The sequence below is a fragment of the Suncus etruscus genome, chromosome 7 (genome assembly GCF_024139225.1).
Source record: "Suncus etruscus isolate mSunEtr1 chromosome 7, mSunEtr1.pri.cur, whole genome shotgun sequence".
Taxonomy (NCBI): domain Eukaryota; kingdom Metazoa; phylum Chordata; class Mammalia; order Eulipotyphla; family Soricidae; genus Suncus; species Suncus etruscus.
In genome coordinates this window covers 112,392,095-112,415,317 of record NC_064854.1, presented here as the reverse complement: position 1 = coordinate 112,415,317, position 23,223 = coordinate 112,392,095, and the positions used below count along the sequence as shown (strand labels likewise).

Sequence of the window (23,223 nt, the reverse complement as noted above, 5' to 3'; positions counted from 1 at the left end):
GTTTAGATCCCGAGTCTTGGTTTATTTTTTCTTTATAAATGGGATATGCCTAATGTGTGCAGGGATGCAATAAGCTCAAATGCAAGCATATGGAGAAAAGGAGGGATGAACTTGTTTTTAAAGAATTATAGTCTGGATAGAGAAGGGACCATGATGACAATAATAGCTGGAAATGATTATTCTGGACAAGAATTACTGCTGAAAGGAGGTAAAATGATATTCATGATACTGTTTCAGTAACAGTATTGCAAACCAAAGTGCTGTAAAAGGAAAAAATGGGGTGGGGAGAGAGAAAAGCAAAGTTTCTGCCATAGTGACAGGCTAGGGGTGAAGGGAGGGGAAAAACTGAGGAAACTGGTGGCAGGAAATGTACATGTTGAATGGATGGGTGTTGGAACACTACATGATGAAAACACAAGTTAAAAAAAAAAGAATTACAGTGATAAAATGTTATTTTCCTTCTTATATTGACCTTTTTTTAAAATGCTTCCCATTTGAAAATGCAGGTCTGAAGAGAGGCCAAATTTCTTTCTCAGAAGAATTCAGTAAGTTGGGAAGAATAAAAGTCATTACAGAATGTCCGGAGCTTTAGTTTCTCATGATACTGTCTCAAACTTCTAAGCTCTATCCACCAAGAAATATTTCTAGGCACAGCTTTTACCTCTGTTCCAAAGGTCAGCTTTGGAACATGCTCTTTAAGGGTCAAAGTACCAAGAGTGTAGGACTGGATGAAATCAAACAGGTCTGGGGTTCTGAACGTGCTCATTTTCCTAAGTGGACAAGACCAAGGCCTGATATACCTTTTCAGGTTCACACCCATTTTGTTTCAAGTTCTGTTTTTCTTTTTTGTGTATTTTGTTGCATGTGGAAGAGCAATATGGGAATAGAAAAAAAGGTTTTGGGCCAAATAATGCAGTATGGTTGGAAATGCTTCCCTTGTGCAGATTTGGCATAAAAATAACTGTCTCTGGGAAAGGGCTGTTGTTGCTTGTTGCTCATTAATATGCTGAAATGGTTTCACCCCCCCCCCCCATTTTGAAGGTTCTTTGAGGCTGATTTTATATTCATTTTTTTTTCTGGGAAAAAGATGAAAATGGGTTGGGGGAGAGGCATGAGGGAGCAGGATGTAGATCTTATGTAGTGTAGAGCTTACAAGAAATATTACCATTTGTGTTGTCCTCTTAGTTAAATAAAATTTAGGATATTGGGTGGTTAAGCTTATGGATTAGAATCTTCTTAGGGGAAAAGATTTCAGGGAGAGTTTTCAAGTGTCATCAGGCTAGGAAACAGTTCAAGAGAACAGAATCCTTTCTTCACATGTGAAAGTCCCAGGTTTAATTCCCATCACTACATGGTTCCCTGAGGACTAATCCTGGAGTAGCTCTTGGACACTGCTTGGTGCGTTCCCAAAACAAAATAAAAAAAATGTAAAGCAAATGTCATCATCTAACTTTAATTGTAGTTATGAGTTATGGATGTACAGGGGTGGCAAACTTGGACACGGAGAAATATTTGCTGAATCCTCATCAATGATTAAAAACAACACACACAGTTCTTGGCACCTATATAGGACTTCTTTTTCAAAGTTTCATTTCAGTTTCTGAGGGGGGGGAGTAGATATTTGCTGTGGGCACAGGTATCTAAGAGAAGAATCTATTTCTTTCTTGTTTTTGATTCGACTTTTCCTTAAGTAAAACCACAGTCCTTGAATGGGAGAACATTTATTAATCAGGATAGAAATTCTGTAAGATGGATTGAAGAAGAGCAGAGAGACAGCACTGCAGGTTGGGTGCTTGCCTTGTATATGGCATTGCTGGTTCAATACCTGGCAGCCCATATAGTCCCTCAAGTTCCACCAGGATTGATCCCTGAGCATTAAACCAGGGGTAAGTCCTGAGCACTGCTGGATATGGCCCCTAAATAAAAACAAACTAAAAAGATCAAAGACAGATGCAATCTATTCACTTGGGAGAAATCCTAGTGCCTTGCCCAGTGCCTTGAGTAAATGGCCTGCAAATATCAATTAGATGCTAATTTGGTACAGGGGAGGGTTCTGAGGTTTGTGATTTGGGGGGAGGATAGGTACCTGGCTGGGGGTCAGTGTAATCCACAGTGTATCCATCCAGTTGAAGAAGTTCCTGAGGCTCCGCCTTTTTCTCCCGATAACTGCACATAGCAAAAGTGTACTGACTGACCTAGGAAGAAAAAGCAGAAACTGTGAAGGTGGCCCTGAGAACTTATCTTTCATCAAGTAACATGCCCCCTATTCACCCAGATTCTTTTCTCAATGCTCTCCACTCAGTAGTAGTTCCAGGTTCAGTTCTTGTCTGTGTGGCTTGGAAAAGGTTAGTTAACCTTTCTAACCTTAAGGTTAAGATGACTTAACCTTCCATTACTGATTATATAAATTGAGAAATTCTCCTCTCTGGCTCATGAGGAACACACTGAGAATCTATCTTGTTCTGATGCTGAGAGCATTGAATAAAGTTAGCTATTTTTATGGTTGCTGTAATTTCAATAATGAAAATGAAATTGTTTGTTTTGTTTTGCTTTTTGGATCACACCTACCAATGCTCAGAGCTCAGTGCTCAGGAATCATTCCTGGAAAGCTCGAGAGACTATTTGGGGTGCTAGAGATACAACTGGTGTTGACCATGTGCAAAGCAAGTGCCCTACTAGCTGTCCTATCACTCCAGCTTGAAATTTAATTATTTTGTTGGGCAGATGAGTTCCATATTGACAGTTTTATAGGTTGGATTAGAATGATGGGTGTGGTGGAAAAATACACAACTGCAGACAATACGTGAAGATCTTTTGGTCAGATGTCAGGAACCAGTCATTTATTATTGATTCATGCTCCAGGGTTTTTTGTTTGTTTGTTTAGTTTTTGAAGGCCAATTCTCAGCATTGTTGTCCCAGCCCCTCCTACCTTCCCTGGAGAAGTGCTTTGGGTTCCTTTGCAGAGTCTAGCTTTTATTTCAGACATGTGCAGGAGTGACATGCTGTCATAAGCAATGAGTGCTGGATCACAAGGTGCCAGTCATAGTAGAGCCACCCTCAGCCCTGGCGCTATGGCTGTTGTCACTGCTGCCACACACACTATAGACATGTAGCATCCTTGCCAGCTTCGGGGGAATGCTTCTCAGCTGCAGGCTGGCCTTCAGGACCCTATCGCTCCAGCTCCAGTGTATATAGAGAGAGCTTGCATAGTTAACAATGCTACTGCTGGCTCCTTTGCAGAGAACCCCTAGGATACTATCCTACAGGCTTCCAACTCTAAAGCTCATGGGCATGTTTACCATCCACGGATGTCAGCTGTCTGGGTGAAAAAGAGCGACATCCCTTAACTTTTGTAATAGAGTTTCCCTTATTACAAGAGATGTTTCTACGTGAACTTTGATCTCTGCTGGAGACATCTGTAGTAACCTTCACCATACTGAGATTGGTCCTTTTATTCTTTTAAGTGGTGATTAGAGGGGCGTTCTTATTCGCAGAATCTTCCCTTGTACTCTCTCTTTGGCCTGAAGAGCCTAGTTGGAAGAAATCATGAGGCAATGGGAGAAAAATGTACTGGTTGGTTTATCTATTGCTGCCCCCTATTGGTTCTCTATGAAAACTTTCTGGGTGAGTTTGTTGTTTTTTTTCTTCTTCAAATCAGAGTGTATTTGGGACTTTATTGCAAGGTCTTGATGAGCATTATGAGAAAAATATAACCCTATCCCTAAGGACATCTTATAAATAAGTAAGTAAATATTATTCAAAACATCCTCTAAAAATATCAATAATTCGTCTCCTAAAAAAAGAGAGCTGAGAATACAAAATTGGGGTCATGAAGGCCTTGAGGCCCCATTGCAGTTCTGATAAACTATTTCTTAAGTTCTAAAGTTCTCAAGTGTATTTTAACTAAATTTTATTGGTGCTGGTAGGTTATTTACATGGAGAAGGGCTTTAAAGAATGTGTGTAATGCTAATATAACAAATACTAGATATACATGTTCATATAAGTCATTGTCCCAAATTTGGCAAGAACATTCAAACAAAGAGTAGCTAGCCAGCATTCTTGCCTATTTTGAAAGAAGGCTTTCAAATTCACGCATCTTGTTTATACTTCCTTTCCCATAAGCAAAAGTAAACCATACAATGGGCATTCACAAATTGAGTGCCACTGAATCTAGAAAAAGTTGTATAAGATAATGTATAATCCAACATTGACTTTTTTCCAGTCCCTTTCTTTTCCCCATCCAATGTCACATCAAACATAGAAGCAGCCTGTTTGTGGGCCCTGGGATAATAGTTTCTTTTTTTGCCCTCAGGCATGATAGTAGTGTTCATAGACTGCTGGAATGGTGAGAGGGTGATTTTTTTTTTTTTACCAGTCTCTGGCAACCCAAGAAATTATATAGTTTGCTAATGTGATGATTAGCCAAACAAATAGAGAGCTGCAGACACTCACTTGAGACCCGAAAAATATCACAACAGAAGGGTGCGATGTTGCGATTCATGCATTTACTCTTACTATAAGCTTTGGCTGATTTTTTCCATTCTTAGTTGTGGTATTGGCTTCCTGGAGTGCTGTGTGCTGCTGCCCTCTTCTGGAATGTTCCTGAAATTTTCTGACAAATGGCTAAAAGAAAACTGAGTAGGTCAATAAGGACCATTTAACTTTGGAATTTGGCGATTTATTGGAGGAAGTGGAGAGAGAAAAGATTTTTCTTAGAATAACTATAACTTTCCAAATTGGTGGGAAGTTAATTTTTTTCTAGAACATGTGAAGGTTGAGTTAAAAAAAGGTTTGAGTTTAAAGAAAGGTAAGCTTCCATAAGCATTATTAAGTGAAAGTATTTCCAAATTAAATGCAGTTTTTTCTATCACACTGGAATCTACTGAAACTGTTAGATGAGAAATGGATGAGATAGCTGTTAGTGCTGTTGTAATAAGGGCACGGAAACACCTAAAATATATGTGTTAGATGTCCCAGATCCTGTTCTGGAACAACAGAAAACATAGAAACTCAGTGATTGTAAATGGCTGGTGGATATCTAGAAGTGAATTTTGTAGAAAAGGGTCTACATAAGTGAAGTGTCTTTAGCATAGGAGATGGTTAGCTGGCATGTACCTTCTCAAGGAATGGCGGAATAAAATCTTGTCACTTCTCAGGGTCTGGCCTTCAAGATTTTTTTTTTTCTTTTTGGTTTTTGGGTCACACCCGGCAGTGCTCAGGGGTTACTCCTGTTCTATTCTCAGAAATCAATCTTGGCAGGCTCGGAGGACCATATGGGATGCCAAGATTCAAACTACCGTCCTTCTGCATGCAAGGCAAATGCCCTACCTCCATTCTATCTCTCTGGCCCCAAGATTATGTTTTAAAGATGATTGGATTGTTAATCTACAAGGAAACTCTGATTTTATTTCCTTATACTTAACAAAACAAGAAAAAATTTGGAATAATGTTCCTCAAAGGCTGGGCTGAGCACACTTAAAGAATGCTGTTATGTTGCAGAAGACAAAAGGTTATTATATAAGAAATTTTAAATTAGACCAATTAAATCAGCCTTATGTTAAGGTTGACTTTAGAAAACTTTATTTTTCATAAATGTTTAAATTATTTATTAATGTACACTGAAGTTTCAAAATACTGTGTAAGAGCTTGAATTTCCATTTAAGAACTGTCGAGGAATTACAGCCACCAGAGTCCAGCAAAGAGATGAAAGAAGGGTCTGGCTTTTCTTATCACTTTATTGTCTTACCTCTCTCTTTCCTTTCAACATCTAGGAAAGACTGAAATTTATGGACATTTGGAAAACACAGTTTTTCTAATTATCATCATTCTTAGGAAATTATTCCACTGTTATTTTGACCAGCTCCAGTTTTTTTTAACTCATTCATAATTCCAATGTGTGCATTTTTAGAAATGTATCTTTTATGACATCTATTCATTCATGCGCTCATTTATTTGATCTGTAGTTTATTTTTTCTTAAGACTATAAAGTCCTAAAATTGGCTATATTTTTGTTCTTGGATCTAGTGGAAGGCACATACTAATCTCATTATCCTAGATATGTTTAACATTAATGGTAATAAATATAAAAGAAGAGAGAGCTTGAGATGGAGGTCCAATTAAGTGGTTAGAAAAGTTTTCATAAGAAAGTATTTACTGATTGGGTCAAGATATGAGAATAGAATGAACTTTTTACTATAAAAAAAATCTACAATTTCAGGAATGAGAGAATTATAGCACAGTGAGTAGGACATTTGCCTTGCATGTGGTTAACCTGGGTTCAATCCCAGGCATCCTACATGGTTCCATAAGCCTTCCAGGAGTGATTTCAAGGCACAGAGCCAGGAGTAACACCTGAGCACTGCCGGTTGTGCCCTCTGATTCCTGAATCTCACAATTCCTACATCAAGGACTATTTTTCATGTTAACATGGCTATGAATGAAGAACCACATATACTAAATCTCAGGTTCTTTATTGACATTGGTACTGAAATAATTTGGAGGGACGACAAAGGTTTTAAAACTACAGAGATGTGTTTGATTCATAGGTTCATTATTTTCTAGCTGCTTGTATTGGGCAGTTCAATTGAGCTTGCTGAAATAGTTTCGTTATATTTAAATTTAGATAACAGTTGTAAGATATTTCATACGTATACATGCATTTATTTCCTTCTGGTAAGTGAATCTTGGTTTTATTTAGGGAATCATTATTTACTCTAATTTCAGCTGTCATCGAATGTGTCTGACTACTTTAGTCTCTAGTTGGAGGTAGAGAAGGCGAGGCAAGTGGCCTAGTCCTGGCCAATCAGTACATTGTCTTGTCGATGACATTAATGGCATATGCTCACATTAAGTCAATGCATGTTCAATTAGGACCAATCTTTGCTAAGGACTATTAGCAATCAAAAGATTATTTTTTCCCTCTGAAGCTGCTAAGTTGTTCTAAGCCCTGAACAGCACTGAAAAATCTTGTTAGAAGATAAGAGGTATCAATTTTTCCTTGATGACTTTACTTGAGCTATGAAACCATGTGAAATAGTCTTCATTTACTCATTTGATTAATCAGTATTCTATTAAAACTTAAGTAAGATGGGGGAAAATTGCTATTAATTCCAATACAAATTTAGGACAATTTGGGACAATCATGCAGTTAAATGGAAATAAATATTTTCAGTCATAAATCATTCCTTTATTTACATGACTGTGTGTTGCTTATGATTTATTTTTGTGTTTAGCTTGTTGCTATATTGCTTCCTATATGACAAGTGCTTTATTCTGAGGCATTTTGCTTGATCATATATTATACTTCATTCATATTTAATAGTCTTTCTGAACAGTGAAAGTCAGGGCTTTCCGTCATTATATTGTCTATAAAAAATGAGGAAAAAGACCAATCCTATATGGGGATTTAGGAACAACATTAGATTTGTCTTCACAAGGCAATGGTTTAAAATACTGAATTTACAAATGTTTGGGCAAACATTCCACTTAAATGCTTAGAGTCAGAAGAACTATTCTAGTTCTATTTATGAGTCATTGACTGAGCAAATCATTTACTTTTAGTCTCAGTTTCTCTCATGTGATAATGGGAATAAAAGGAATTCTTGTATGACCAGAGTAGTAGTAGAGTGGGGTACATACTTTTCACATAGCCAATCCTGGTTCAATTCCTAATGCCCAATGAGTGTTAGAACCTAATAGGAGTGATCACTAAGTGCAGAACCAGGAGTATGCCCTGAGCATAGCTGGGTGTGCCTCACCCATGACTTCACCATAATATAGAAAAGTTGTAATGTCAAGCTTATTGATGAATTTGTAATTCTGGTTTCCATAAATATAAGCTGTTAGCATTATCACAGGAATCACAAAATTTAATATGGTTATATACCACTAAAAGGGGAAAGCAGGGGTTGAAGAGATAGCACAGTAGTAGGGCATTTGCCTTGCATGCAGCTGATTTGAACAGATGGTGGTTTGAATCCCGGCATCTCATATAGTCTCACGTGTCTGCCAGGATTGACTTTTGGGTGCAGAGCCAGGAGTAATCCCAGAACACTGCCGGGTGTGACCCAAAAACCAAACCCAAATCAAAAACCAAAAACAAAAAAAGGGGGTGAAAATATTTCAGAAATATCTGAAGACTAATCTAAAACTGATTTTAAGTAGGAATATTTTGGTCATGGAAAATATATTTTAAAATAAGAAGATCATGCAGTTGAGACTATATCATAAAATTGATGGTAAGTTAATTATTTCCACACTTCCCTTTACATACCCAAGTAAGTTCTCTCAACCTCATTTTCAGCACTGTCTCTGTGCTATGTTTGTGATGATCTCTGTGAGATTGGTACTTACCTAAGTTTCTAGAGTTTAGGAGGATTTAACTCAGCAATTTTTCCCTTGCCACACAAAGCAGTGCTTAGTGGCTTCTCTTGGCCTGGTACTCAAGTGGACTATGCCATGCCAGGGATAATACTCAGGTTTTCTGCATGCAAAGCATGTGCTTCAGCCCATTGAGCTATTTCTCTAGCTCTAAATAAGCAATTTCTTGATTTAAGCCTTGAGGATCCATTTCCTCTTCATCTCTGAATTAGAGTTTGCATAATTTATTATCTTTGTGTTTATTTTTTAAATCAACCTGGGAAGAGCTATTTCAGATTATTAAATAATAAGGTCAGTTAAGACTTTTTGAGAACTTCAGTTATCAGGAATAATGTAAGGCTCCCCATACAACTAATTTTATATCATTTATACTAGACAATAACATATGCTGAAAGCATAACTAAATTCTAACTTTTCATGTATAAACTGTCAGTGCTATTAGAAATAAGTTCTTCTAAAACAGTGCTAATGTTGCTATCACCCTCATGAGACACTTGTTTCTTTTCCATGTATTTGCTTCCTTCCAGACACCTTTCAAACCCTAGTCAAGGATGGAACAGTGTGAATTTTTATTTCTAGCTTTCTTATCTACAGGAATATTCTGAGCAGCAAAGAACAATGAGAATGCATTAATTTATTAGACCTCAAAGGGATAAAAAAATAAAAGAAGCACAAAAGCATGACCATGTGAATGATAATCACATACGTATGATAGGTGAGAGTTCATTGAGTATAATATTTATTTTTATTTAATTACCAGGACATTTAGTTTAAAGATATGTGTGCACATTATGTGAATAAAATAGCAATTTAAAAATAATTTTATCAAATATTTCATACTTATGCTTCTTAAGACTTATATTAAAGTGAAAGAGTTACCTGCACCAATACAAAAAACCTTTTCTTCCATCTCTTCCAGACATTCTTACCGATGGCCCATAGATACCTAAGGAGAGAAAATCAAAGTTGCATTAATGTATGAGGCTGTATATTAATTAATGCATGTTACCTTGAAACTTGGTGCTTGCAAATAAGGAAATGCATTTGGCTAAAAAAACAGAAAGTTAGATTTTTAAGGCAGTGTGGTGGAGGATTAGCATAGTTAAGAGTAGTAATCATGATGCTTAAATAAAGATATAAAATTAAGTTATCTAAGAAAAAGAGTAGTTAAGATTCTCATTTAGTTAGAGAAGAAATTGTGGCTGATGAACAAACTTCACTTAAATTCCTTGATTGATTCCAAAAAAAAAAAATCCAACTTCGAAAATGTTACACTGAGACTTAATTTGTATATGTGCTAAAAGTTGTTTAGGTAGGGAAATTCCTGAAAGGTGTTTTGAAAGAGAAAGAAAAAGAGTGCTAAATTTTACAACTTCAAGTCTTTTAAATCTTTTGTCAAGTCTCACTTAGTAAAACCTTCCCTTGGTTACTTTTGTTTAATTCTGATAAATTATAGGAGAAATTTCAAGTTGACAAAGAAAGGTTTCCTTCTATCTTTCCCTTCTTTGTATGCTCTTCTGTTGATAGAAATTCAACTTCATACAAAAAAAATAATAGTTGAGAATAACAACTAGTATGACAATGTTAAAGAATGAGAGAAGTAGTATGCCTGTTGTGAATACAGGCAGGGTGGGGGAGGAAAGGGGGGCATTGGTGGTGGGAAAGTTGCACTGGTGAAGGGGGGTATTCTGTTTATAACTGAAACCCAACTACAAACAGGCTTGTAATCATGGTGCTTAAATAAAGATTTATTAAAAAAAAAGAAATACAGTATATGAATACTGGTATTCATTGACAATGCTGGGAGTCACCAGGGCTATATATATATATATATATATATATATATATATATATATATATATATATATATATATATATATATATATGTCACAGGGGTATATGTGGTGCCAGTCATCAAACCCAGGAGGTTGTGTATGCAGACATATACTCCAGCCTTTTTGAGCCCCTCTCCACAATGCCAGCCTTTATTTTTTTAAGTACCCAAGTTTATAGTACCATTGAGGCTGTTGTGCTTTTTTTTTTTTAATAATAAATGTTTTAATTGAATCACTGAAAAAAAAAGAATGAGAGACACATTTAAAACTATGTGGAGATTAAAAAAATCAGTGTCACTGATTTATTTAATTGATCCTTGTATTATTTCATGCTGAAATGGCATTGATCAAAGAAATGGAGCTGTTGTTTTCAAACACTGGGATCAAGCAAGAAAAGATCTAATCATACACAAATATACCCAAATACTCTAGTTTCAAAACTGGTTTTTATTTGCTAACAAAACTATTTGGACAAGTTCCAGCTCCTCACTTTACTGAGACTAGACAGAACTGCTTCGGAAATAATATGTTTAATTAATATGTATACTGTTTGACAAACATTAGATGCTTTCAGGATAACAAATGATCAGAATCTACTTAGACATTGAGCTCTCCTGGTTTTTCCTGATCATTATTCTTATTTTTCAGTTGCCAAGTGTAGTTGATTTTGACCTTCTGGAAAGCTCTATATTCTGTTTAATCTTTTACTTCATATCATTGCTATTTCAATTCAAGCCTTAATTTTTATTTCCATGAGAAACTGTAGAAAATACTTTCAATGGCTTAAAGGGGATCTTCCTAGCCTTTAGATAAATCCTACCATCTGAAAATTCTATCCATGCCTTTCCCTGCTAAAAGTACTTCACTCATTCTTCCTTTTCTGTGAAAGGTGACCCAATTTTGCCTACCCATATTCCACTTTCATGATTTATCTTATAACTGTTTACTTATCCTCTAATGTGTGATATTTTCCCTTGCATTGACTTATTTGCTATAAGCAAATTTATTTTGAAAGAAAACTTTATATTGTGACTATATATTAACATATATATATATATGTCTAAAATCCCAATTGAAATAGGTAACTAATATGTGCTTATCATTTTATATAAATTATCTTGAATATACTCAGGAAAATTTTAGGTTATAAAGCTAAAATTCATTTTCTTGATCTCACTTAAAAATCTCTTCAATTTTTGTACTTTCAATTTTTACACAGTTACCTGTAATTCTTGACTGCCCTATAAAGTTTCGCACCTCAGTTACTGTGCTTACGATGCTGTCTGGTGTGCCTTTTCCCTGTTCTTTATGTTAGAATCCGTAGTCTTCCTACACTTAAGATCTTATCTCAATAGCTCTCACCTCCTGAGCAACCTGCTGATACAAAAATTATACTGCTTCAAGTTATTTGCTATCCTATTTATTATTTCTATAACATTATGACTCCTAGAAGAAATGCTTTTTTCCTAATTTCCTAGCACAAAACAATTTTCTTTTAGATCCTTAATTTATGGTTGATGACCAAAAAACTTTAATTTTAATTAGTTTTTAACATCCTGCTTTTGGAAAATCAGAGCAAACATTATAAAGATATAATATTTTAAAAATTTGCATAAAGAATTTCAACCTATTGTCAATTTGTGAGTCTTTCTACTCAGCCCCTTTCCACCCACGCTCTTACTGCCCTATCAAACACTTATTACATAACTCCATCTGTTCCACAAAAACCGATTTCTAACTATTCTCCCTACTTTCACTCTTGCCCTTATTTTCCTTGGTTCCATTCATTGCACACAGAATGACCTTTTGTTTGTTTTTGATTTGGGAGCCACATCTGTTCATTCTCAGAGCCTATTTTTATTTCTGTAATCAGGAATAAATACAGGTGGTGCTCAGGGGACCATATGTAGTGCTGGGTATAACTGGGGACAGCTGTTTGCAAGGTAAATATCTTATCTCTGTACTAACTCTCTGGCCCCAGAGTGATCTTTTTGTTTTGTTTTGTTTTGACCATAACTCCTGACTTTTGCATTCAAAGATCACTTCTGGTGGGCTCAGAAGATCATATCCAGTGCCAGGATCAAACCCATGTTGGTCGAATACAAAGCAAACACCCTACCCATGTACTATTTGTACTATTTCTCCAGTTCCACTAAATTTACTTGTTAATAAGCAAATACTATATTATTATTATTATTATTATTATTATTATTATTATTATACTACATCTTAAAAGGATTAAAAGCAGAGTGGTGACATAAGAGGCACCCCTCAGAGATATTTTGGCTCCAGGCCTCTGAAATAAAGAAAATATCACAAAAGAACAAGTCACAAATGTTTTGCTTTCCTAGTGCACCTGCAAGCTATGTTTACACTATACGGTAGTCTACTAAATATGTAAAAGCTATGGATATTTATGTAAAACTATGCTCACCTTAATTTAAAAAATAACATACTACTTTAAAACAGCTCATTATCTTCTAAAATGAGAAAAATGACACCAATAAACTTGCTTAATGTTATCATGCACTTTTAAATGGTTAAAAGCATTGTATTTATGAAGCACAGTAAATCAGTGAAATAAACTAAGGTGCAATAAAGTGAGATATGTGTGTATATTTCTAATTACACTAATTACAGTGGCTGCTGAACTGTGGATGTATTGGAGATGGGAGTAGGGAGAGACATCAATTATATCAATGAGAAGATGGTTTTAGTGGTGAGCAGAAATAAGAGGCTGATGGCTGAACAGTTTGGTTAGTGAAGTAGCTAGAGGGCTGGTAGATTCATTAATTTCTAGGCCTATATGTTAGCCCCATTGTTCTGAGGATCACATAGCTATCCTGGACAGTATCAATACTTTTCTTAAATAAAGATTAATGTTTCCATGGGAGAAACTGACATAAAAGAGAGGTTCTTCTAAAGCCAAAGAAAGAGAATACATTTCAGAGTATAATCTTCCTACTACTAGTAAATAATATTGAATATGTACAAAGATATATCCTTGAATATATGTGTACATAGTGAAATAAATATCAAAGATCAAAGAAAAATTATTTTGCATTTTTAATAATGATCCTCAATGACTGCTACAATTTCATGCTTTTCTGGAATTATATAAGGAAACTATTAACCAAGTTCTCCTTCCCCGTCCCTGGCATATAAAAAGATTCAAAACAATAACTGCACCTATGTTAGCTGTTTATAGTACAGGATTCCTCTGCTATCCAAAAATAGCATTCCTATAAAATCTTTCAAAAGTCAAAATAGCATAAAGCAAAAAGAAAATATTGTTATTCATGTTGTCAGCACTACATGAATGACCAAATAATATAAAATGTAAAATTATAAGGCATATAGAAAAAACAAGAATACTATAATAAATACAGGGATATATAGAGTAGTTTCTGGGGATTATCCTTGATGATGTTACTCTTGCCACTTTGGGGGTTATGCTATATAGAATGACTATTGCAAAACAAACTTTGGTGCTATTTTTCTCTTTAAAAAATAAAAGCATAAACATTTTCAGATTTCTTTAAAATTCTGAAAACAAATATTACAAAGGTCTTTCATCAAAGTAAAATCTATCATGCAAAGTTGCAAAGCAGAGGTCTGTATAGCAACTTATGAAATGAAATGGAAAAAGAACTTGACTAAAATCCATAAAATATAATTATATTAAAGCATAGTAAGAATACTAGGGGCTGGATACAGCAGTATACAGCGGGTAGCGGATTTACCTTGCATGCGACCAACCCGGGTTTGATCTCCAGCATCCAGATGGTTCTCTAAGCCTGCCAGGGGTAATTTCTGAGTGCAGGAGTAACCCTTGATCACCACCAGGTGTGATTCCCCCTCAGAAGAATACTATCTATTGTTTAGTTAAATTTTACTCTGCGCTATATCAAGGATTTTACATGAATTTAATATCCTCACCTGATAGAACTGAGAACTTTGCAACTTAGGTATGAACGTAACCTTGGTATTTGCTTTTATTTTAATCTGCCTTGACTCTGTCATCTGTACAAAGGGCACATAAATTATTCCTAACTCAAGGTTTATGAGAATTAAAGGATTTAACAAAATATAAAGTAATTTTTGTGGGTAGCACACCAAGTGGGGTGCTGTGCTCAGGGAAAGCTCCTGGTGGTTCTTAGCAAGCCATGTATGTCAGGAGACAAATACTGAATAAGGTCAGCCACATGCAAGAAGATACTTTACAATATCTCCCCAACTCCTAAAATATAAAAGTTTTAAAACAGTACCTGGTATAAAGTAATACATTTTACATACATCACTGTTTGAATCCTGTTCAATGACTGATGAAACAGGACTGGAATGTTAAAAAAAAAAAAACTTCTGCTGAGGGGCCAGAGCCATAGCATAGCAGTAGGGTGTTTGTTTGCCTTGCAAGTGGCGGATCCAGGACGGACCTTGGTTCGATCCCCAGCATCCCATATGGTCCCCTGAGCACGGAGTGATATCTTAGCACATAACAAGGAGTAACCTCTGAGTGTCACAGGGTGTGGCCCCAAAAGCAAAGGGGTGCAAGCGGTAGAGTGTTTGCCTTGCACGCACCGACTTTGGACAGACTGCGGTTTGATCCCCTAGTGTCCCATATGGTCCCCTAAGCCAGGAGCGATTTCTTTTATTTTTCTCTTTATTTAAACATCTTGATTACATATATGATTGTGACTAGGTTTCAGTCATGTAAAGAACACTCCCTTTACCAATGCAACATTCCTACCACCAATGTCCCAAATTTCCCTCCATCCCACCAAACCCCCACCTGTACTCCAGACAAGCTTTCCAGTTCCCTCATTCATTCACATGATTATGGTAGTTCTCTGTGTAGTTATTTCTATAACTGCACTCACCAATCTTTGTGGTGAGCTTCATGAAGTGAGCTGGAAGTTTCAGCCCTCCTCTCAATGTCTCTGAGGATTGTTGCAAAAATGACTTTGATTTTTCTTAAAACCCATAGATGGGTGAGACTATTCTGCATCTCTCTCTCCCTCTGACTTATTTCACTCAGCATGATAGATTCCATGTACATCCATGTATAGAAAAAATGAATGACTTCATCTCTCCTGACGGCTGCATAATATTCCATTGTGTATATGTACCACAGTTTCTTTAGCCATTCATCTGTTGAAGGGCATTGTGGTTGTTTCCAGAGCCTGGCTATTGTGAATAGTGCTGCAATAAATATAGGTGTGAGGAAGGGTTTTTGTATTGTATTCTTGTGTTGTTAGGGTATATCCCTAGGAGTGGAATAGCTGGGTCGAATGGGAGCTCAATTTCCAGATTTTGGAGGAATCTCCATATCGCTTTTTGGACTAGATGGCATTCCCACCAGCAGTGGATAAGAGTTCCTTTCTCTCCACATCCCCGACAGCACTGATTGTTCTCATTCTTTGTGATGTATGCCAATCTCTGTGGTGTGAGATGGTATCTCATTGTTGTTTTGATCTGTATCTCTCTGATGAGCATTTTTTCATGTGCCTTTTGGCCATTTGTATTTCTTTTTTATCAAAGTGAATGTTCATTTCTTCTCCCCATTTTTTGATGGGATTAGATGTTTTATTCTTGTAAAGTTCTGTCAGTGTCCTGTATATTTTGGATATTAGCTCCTTATCTGATGGGTGTTGGGTGAATAGTTTCTCCCACTCGGTGGGTGGCTCTGGTATCCTGGGCACTATTTCTTTTGAGGTGCAGAAGCTTCTCAGCTTAATGTATTCCCATCTGTTGATCTCTGCTTCCACTTGTTTGGAAAGTGCAGTTTCCTCCTTGAAGATGCCTTTAGTCTCAATGTCATGGAGAGTTTTACAGACGTGTTGTTCTATATACCTTATGGTATCAGGTCTGATATCAAGGTCTTTAATACATTTGGATTTTACCTTCATACATGATGTTAACTGGGGGGTCTATGTTCGCTTTTTTGCAAGTGGCTAACCAGTTCTGCCAGCACCACTTGTTGAAGAGGTTTTCCTTGCTCCATTTAGGATTTCTTGCTCCTTTGTCAAAAATTAGGTGATTGTATGTCTGGGGAACATTGTCTGAGAACTCAAGCCTATTCCTCTGATCTGAGGGTCTGTCTTTATTCCAATACCATGCAGTTTTGATAAATATTTCTTTGTAATACAGTTTAAAGTTGGGGAAAGTAATGCCTCCCATTTTCCTTTTCCGTAGTAGTGCTTTAGCTATTCGAGGGTGTTTATTGTTCCAGATGAACTTCATAAGTGTTTGATCCACTTCTTTGAAGAATGTCATGGGTATTTTTAAGGGTATCGCATTAAATCTGTACAATGCTTTGGGGAGTATTGCCATTTTAATGATGTTAATCCTGCCAATCCATGAGCAGGGCATGTGTTTCCATTTCTGTGTGTCCTCTCTTATTTCTTGGAGCAGGGCTTTATAGTTTTCTTTGTATAGGTCCTTCACGTCTTTGATCAAGTTGACTCCAAGATATTTGAGTTTGTGTGGCACTAATGTGAATGGGATTGCCTTCTTGACTTCCTTCTCTTCCCTATCATTATTGGTGTATAAAAAGGCCATTGATTTCTGTGTGTTAATTTTGTTTCTAGAAGCTTTTTGGTAGAGTCTTTAGTGTTTTCTAAGTAGAGTCATCTGCAAACAATGAGAGCTTGACTTCTTCCTTTCCTATCTGGATTCCCTTGATATCTTTTTCTTGCCTGATCACTATAGCAAGAGCTTCCAGTACTATGTTAGAGAAGACTGGTGAGAGCGGACAGCCTTGTCTTGTACCAGAATTTAGAGGAAAGGCTTTTATATTATCTCCATTGAGGATAATATTTGCCATTGGCTTGTGGTAGATGGCTTCAATTAGATTGAGAAAGGTTCCTTTCATTCCCATCTTGCTGAGAGTTTTGATCAAGAATGGGTGTTGGACCATATCAAATGCTTTTTCTGCCTCTATTGATATGATCATGTGATTTTTATTTTTCTTGTTGTTGATGTTGTGTATGATGTTGATAGATTTACGGATGTTAAACCATCCTTGCATTCCTGGGATAAAATCTACTTGGTCGTAGTGCATGATCGTCTTGAAGATGCATTGGATCCTATTTGTCAGGATTTTTTTTGAAGATCTTTGCATCAGCATTCATCAGGAATATTGGTCTGTAATTTTCTTTTTTGGCAGCATCTCTGTCTGGTTTTGGTATCAAGGTGATGTTGGCTTCATAAAAGCTGTTTGGGATGTTCCCATTTTTACAATGTTATAGAAGAGCCTGGCTAGGATTGGTAGTAGCTCCTCTTGAAAGATTTGAAAAAAAAAATCATTAGGAAATCCATCTGGGCCTGGGGTTTTCTTTTTGGGCAGATGTTTGATTACAGTTTTAATTTCCTCAGTAGTGATGGGGGTGTTTAGATATGTTACATCCTCCTCACTTAAATGTGGAAGGTTATAAGTGTCCAAGAATTTTTCCATTCTTCTAGGTTCTCATGTTTAGTAGCATAAAGTTTCTCAAAGTAGTCTCTGATTTTCCTTTGGATCTCTGCAATATTTGTCGTGATCTCCCCTTTTTCATTTCTAATATGTATTATCAGGTTTCTCTCTTTCTTTGTGAGTTTTGCCAATGGTCTATCAATCTTGTTTATTTTTTCAAAGAACCAACTTCTGCTTTCGTTGATCTTTTGGATTGTTTTTTGGGTTTCCACTTTATTGATTTCTGCTTTCAGCTTTGTTATTTCCTTCTGTCTCCCTATTTTTGATTCCTTTTGTTTGTTATTGTTTTAATTTTTTGAGCTGCGTCATTAAGTTATTCAGGTATGCCCCTTCTTCCTTCCTGATGTGTGCTTGTAGAGCTATAAATTTTCCTCTCAGGACCGTTTTTGCTGTGTCCCATAGATTCTGGCAGTTTGTGTCTTCATTCTCATTTGTTTCCAGGAAAGTTTTGATTTCCTTTTTGAATTCCTCTCGGACCCACTGTTGTTCAGTAGCAGGGTGTTTAATTTCCAATTGTTAAAGTTTTTCTTCTGTGTGCCTTTGTAGTTCACATCTAATTTCAGAGCCTTGTGGTCAGCAAAGGTAGTCTGCAATATTTCTATCCTCTTGATTTTATGGAGGTATGTTTTCTGTGTCAGCATGTAGTCTATCCTGCAGAATGACCCATGTACATTGGAGAAGAATGTGTATCCAGGCTTTTTGGGATGGAATGTCCTACTAGTCCTCTTTCTTTCATTACTCTTTTCAGGGCTAGTATGCTTTTGTTGGGTTTCAGTCTGGTTGAGCTATCATGTGTTGATAGGGCCGTATTGAGATCTTCCACAATTATTGTGTTATTATTGATTTCTTCTTTCAGATTTGTCAGTAACTGTATTAGATAATTTGCTGATCTCTCATTGGGTGAATATATGTTTAATAGTCTGATTTCTTTCTGCTGCACATATATCTTGATTAGTACATAGTGTCCATCTTTGTTCCTTACCACTTTTCTGAGTATAAAGTTGGTGTCATCAGATATTAATATGGCCACCCCAGCTTTATTGAGGGTGTTGTTTGTTTGGATGATTTTCCTCCAGCCTTTGATTTTGAGTCTATGTTTGTTCTGACTATTCAGATATGTTTCTTGTAGGCAGCAGTGCGGGGTCCTGAAGCCCCCCAGGGGGGCCCGGCCAGCAGGAATTAGCTGGGAAGACTTCTCAGACAACCGCACTCCTATTTTGCTGGGTAGAAGCACAACCACACTGTAAAAAATCTGAGAGAGGTTAATAATAAAGACCCAAGGCAATGTCTCACTGCTCAAGGGCAACTTTATTTGGCTACAGCTCCTTCTTATATAGAGAAGGAGAAGGGGGCAGTACAAGGGTGATGTCAATCACACTTTTGGCATGAAAATTACTTCATTATTCCAAATAAGGCAAGTGGGCAATACTTCTTGCAGTATCCATGGAAACATCTTGTGACCTTCTAGCTGCATTCCTAATTGCTTGACTATCAGGAGGTGGTGCAAGATGTGCTTGCCTCAGTGATCTTGAACAGACAATGTAGCATATACACAATAATGAATGTCTTGTAAACTCAGGGATATGGTTAAGGGAGTAAGGCCTCTTTTCTGGGAATGGTACTGGGCTGTGTTGCTCTCCTCCGGGCTAAAAGATTAATTATACTTTGCAGCTGCATTTTCCTTTTTCTTTGGCCCAAGAACTTACAGCAAGACTGCATGTAGCCTTTAGGTGAAAGGCTGGATTATGGCAGAAAGAATAGCAAAATGGCCTCAAACAAGTCAGTCCCCAACACAGCAGAAGGTTGGATTCATCTTTTTGACCCATTTTGCCACTCTGTGTCTTTTAATTGGTGGATTTAGTCCATTGACATTGAGGGAGATGATTGTCATAGGATTTAATGTCATCTTTGTAGATAAGTTTGCTGTGTCTGTTGGTCTCTCTTGTCTTAGAGTAGACCAGTCAGTTTTTCCTTTAAGGCGGGTTTTTCATCTGTGAAGTTTCTGAGCTGTTGTTTATCCATGAAGCTATGTATTCTTCCTTCGAACCTGAATGTGAGTCAGGCTGGGTGCAGTATTCTCAGTGAGGCATTCATTTTATTCAATCTTGTCACAATATCCCACCACTGTCTTCTGACCTTGAGAGTTTCTTGTGACATGTCTGCTGTAAGTCTTAGGGATGCTCCTTTGAATGTAATTTCTCTTTTTGATCTTGCTGCTTTCAGTATTCTATCTCTATCTGTGGGATTTGTCATTGTAACGAGGCTGTGTTTTGCGGTGTTTTTCTTTGGGTCTCTTTTAGCTCTTACTCTTCGGGAATGCAGGATTTGATTGCATGTAGTCTTTAACTCTGGGAGTATCTCTTTGATGATGTCTTTGACAGTTGATTCTTCCTGGAGATCTCCTACCTGGGTCTCTGGGACTCCAATGATTTTTATGTTGTTTCTGTTGAGTTTATCAAAGACTTCTATTTTCATCTGTTCGCATTCCTTGAGTACTTTTTTTTATTGCCTGTTTGTTTGTCTTAAGGTTCTTTTCCAATTTCTTCTGCTGTGTTGAGTTTTTCTGCATTACATCTTCCAGTACTTCAATTCTCTCCTCAGCTGCTGATACCCTGCTGGCGAGGCCATCCATTGAGATTTTCAGTTGAACTACCGTGTTTTTCAGATCTGTTATTTCAGTTTGGAGTTTTCTGATTTCTGTCTTTGTGTTCTGCTCAGATCAATCTATGCTTTCTTTGAGTTCTAGAAACATCTTTCATATTTCTATTTTAAGTTCCTTATCCGAGAGGTTAATTAAGTGGTTGGAATTTATTAGGTCATCTGAGCTTTTGTCTTCATTCTCGGTGCATGGTGTTTGCCTGCGAGGTTTCCCCATTGCACGCTGGTAGTGTGGTTTTTCTGGGCAGCTTAAAAATGCAGTTTTTTGGGATGTGCTCCCTAAGCCTCTGAGGAGACCTTCAGGTATTCAGAAACAGATACCCAGGAGCGATTTTTGAGCTCAGAGTCAGGAGTAACCCCTGAGTGTCACCGGGGTGGCCCCAAAACCAAAAAACCAAAGCAAACAAACAAACCCCCAAACAAGCCATACTTCTGTAGACCCACAGCTACGCAATTAGATAGCCAGAATTTAAATGTACAACAGATTGGTTACAGAGAACCTTCTGTATTATGTTGTTTCCTCCCCATTTTAGACAAAACCTTTGGATGCCTTATTGAAAACAAATAAGATACTAATTGCTAGTACAATTGAATAGAGACAATTTCTGCTGAAGTCTTTTGAATGTGAAAACTGAGCAGGGACAGAGAAAAACTAACAACCATCCTTTGGAAAGTGTGGGTAAAGGAGGGGTTTTCCCTCTGAGGTTTTCCTCAGAATTCATTGCTAATTTGGCACATACCAGGAGATGTCAAAACTGAGAAAAACTGAGGGCTGCAATGTACCATTTCTGTCTAGTCAGCTCCAGCTCAGTGTTTTCTGAGGTTGATACATGTTCATGAAACAGAATGCAAAGTACCTGGAGCAGATGGAAGTTCTGTTATTGCAGACATACAGGTGGCTTTATCCCTCTAGCTCCTCACACTACAGATAGATCTAGCTGTGTGGGCATTAGTGTCCTTCAACTCTTTCTTCAGACCATATGGATAAATGGAAATCAAGATTTATGCATAGCCAAATCAGCACTTAGTACAATGAGAAGAAGTTTAGCCTTAGGATTATAGTTCAGACTCGGAAGAATCATGCACTTGGAAATTCTGATCCAACAATGGTTGTTTGGCTTAGTTCTCTGTACCTTAGTTTCTTTAAATGTAAATTTGAAATAACCTGGGATTTATTTCATAGGGTTATTGTGGAAACTGGTAGAGATGATATATGGCAAGAGTTTACGATAGAAATTATTTCACAGGGCCGGTGAGATTGCATGGAGGTAGTGCGTTTGCCTTGCATGCAGAAGGACGGTGGTTCAAATCCCAGCATCCCATATGGTCCCCTGAGCCTGCCAGGAGCAATTTCTGAGCATAGAGTGCTGCTGGGTGTGACCCCCCCCAAATTATTTCACAATAAGTGCTTAAGTGCTTAATATTGCCACTATTATTTTTAGTGGCAGTGCTAATAGTATTGTAGGAGCAACAATAATAGCTAATAGTAATAATTCTAGTAGAAATGGAATGTAACTATCAACTTGAAAAATTATTCACTTTGGATGATTTATTGAATTCTCATGTAGTTCCTGTATGTACATCTACTCAAATAAAGTGAGATACCTCTGTCTGAGGTTCTGGAATTCAGGTCTTCTTTTGTATCATGATTTAATATATTTTTGCTTTAACATTGTTATAAAATTTATGTGATATCATTCCCATAATGGGCACGAGGAAGAAGAGCCCCTTCATGAAAGGTCAGGGATTCAGGCTAGAATAAATCATGAAAGACTGAAAGCCAATGGGCACATATATTTGGATTATCCTCCTGACTTTTTCTCCTACAATCTGGGATTATTTAGCAGAAAAGCTCAAACTGGTGCAACTTACCAAATGAATCAATTGTTCTTTTAAAATGTTTTAATATAGTTTAGGTAATATGGTTCTAATAATGTCAGCATTTATGGTATTGAGTCCCTATGTAAACTCTTGTCTGCCTATTCTTAGATTTCTCCCTTCCTCCTCTCTATGGTAGAGTGAGTTTTATAATTTAATGTCAAGGGTTTGCCATCACTTGATATTATTTCCTTGTTTTTATTTCTCTATATCACAGATTAGTGAGATCATCCAGTATTTGGACTTCTCTCACTGGTTTCTGTTGTTAACAATATATCTCAAGTTTCATTCACATTATACCTTTTTATTAAATGTCTTATATGCTTAGCACTAGTGTTTTAAATAACATGAGCTGAATAGCTATTTTTGTGAATATCTATATATTTATGTCTATTTGTCTGAGAGCCATACTAAGCTGTGCTCAGAGCTTACTCCTGACTCTCTGCTTAGGGATCACTCCTGGTGTGGCTCTGGGAGACAACATGAGGAGCTGGTGATCAAATTTGTGTTGACAAAGTGCAAGAAAAACAACCTTCACTTATTTTATTTTCTCTGGCCCCAATGGGGAATATATTTTACAATTTATATAATCCTCCAAGATGCTTATGATAAATATCTAGTATCATGAGAAGAATGTGTTAGGACATTTGCTAGAATTGCTTGTCGCTGGACTGCTTACAATGATACCGGGGTATCAATAAAACTAATGAAATGCAATGAAACCAAGGGCATGTTGACATTTCATCTTTGGAAATATAAACCATAAATTACTGACAATTCTATAGTAGAAGATGTTAATGCTCTGTGTTAAGTGGTGAGTGAAAGTCAACTTTATGAGAAGAGATATTTCAACTGTTTTTCTCCATATCATGTCACCATAGTACCTGACATGTCACAGCCAGTAATACAAAGATAATTTTTTTTTCTCATTTGTCTCAAATTCTTTATGAGAATTTATTTTAAAGACCATTATCTTGAGACAAAAACAATGGTCCCTG

General features: G+C 36.8%; 1 protein-coding gene across 4 annotated transcripts in view; it reads right to left on the bottom strand.

Annotated features, from left to right (window-relative positions):
* The window catches only part of CADPS (calcium dependent secretion activator), a 569,958-nt gene that overhangs the window by 195,254 nt on the left and 351,481 nt on the right, over window positions 1–23,223 (bottom strand). For all 4 annotated transcript variants that reach the window (XM_049777276.1, XM_049777275.1, XM_049777273.1 and 1 more), the window contains exons 9-10: window positions 9,260–9,326; window positions 2,087–2,195 (exon numbers count right to left, since the gene is read on the bottom strand). In XM_049777276.1, the coding sequence (XP_049633233.1) occupies window positions 2,087–2,195; window positions 9,260–9,326 (176 nt within the window). The remainder of the gene's footprint in view (window positions 1–2,086; window positions 2,196–9,259; window positions 9,327–23,223) is intronic.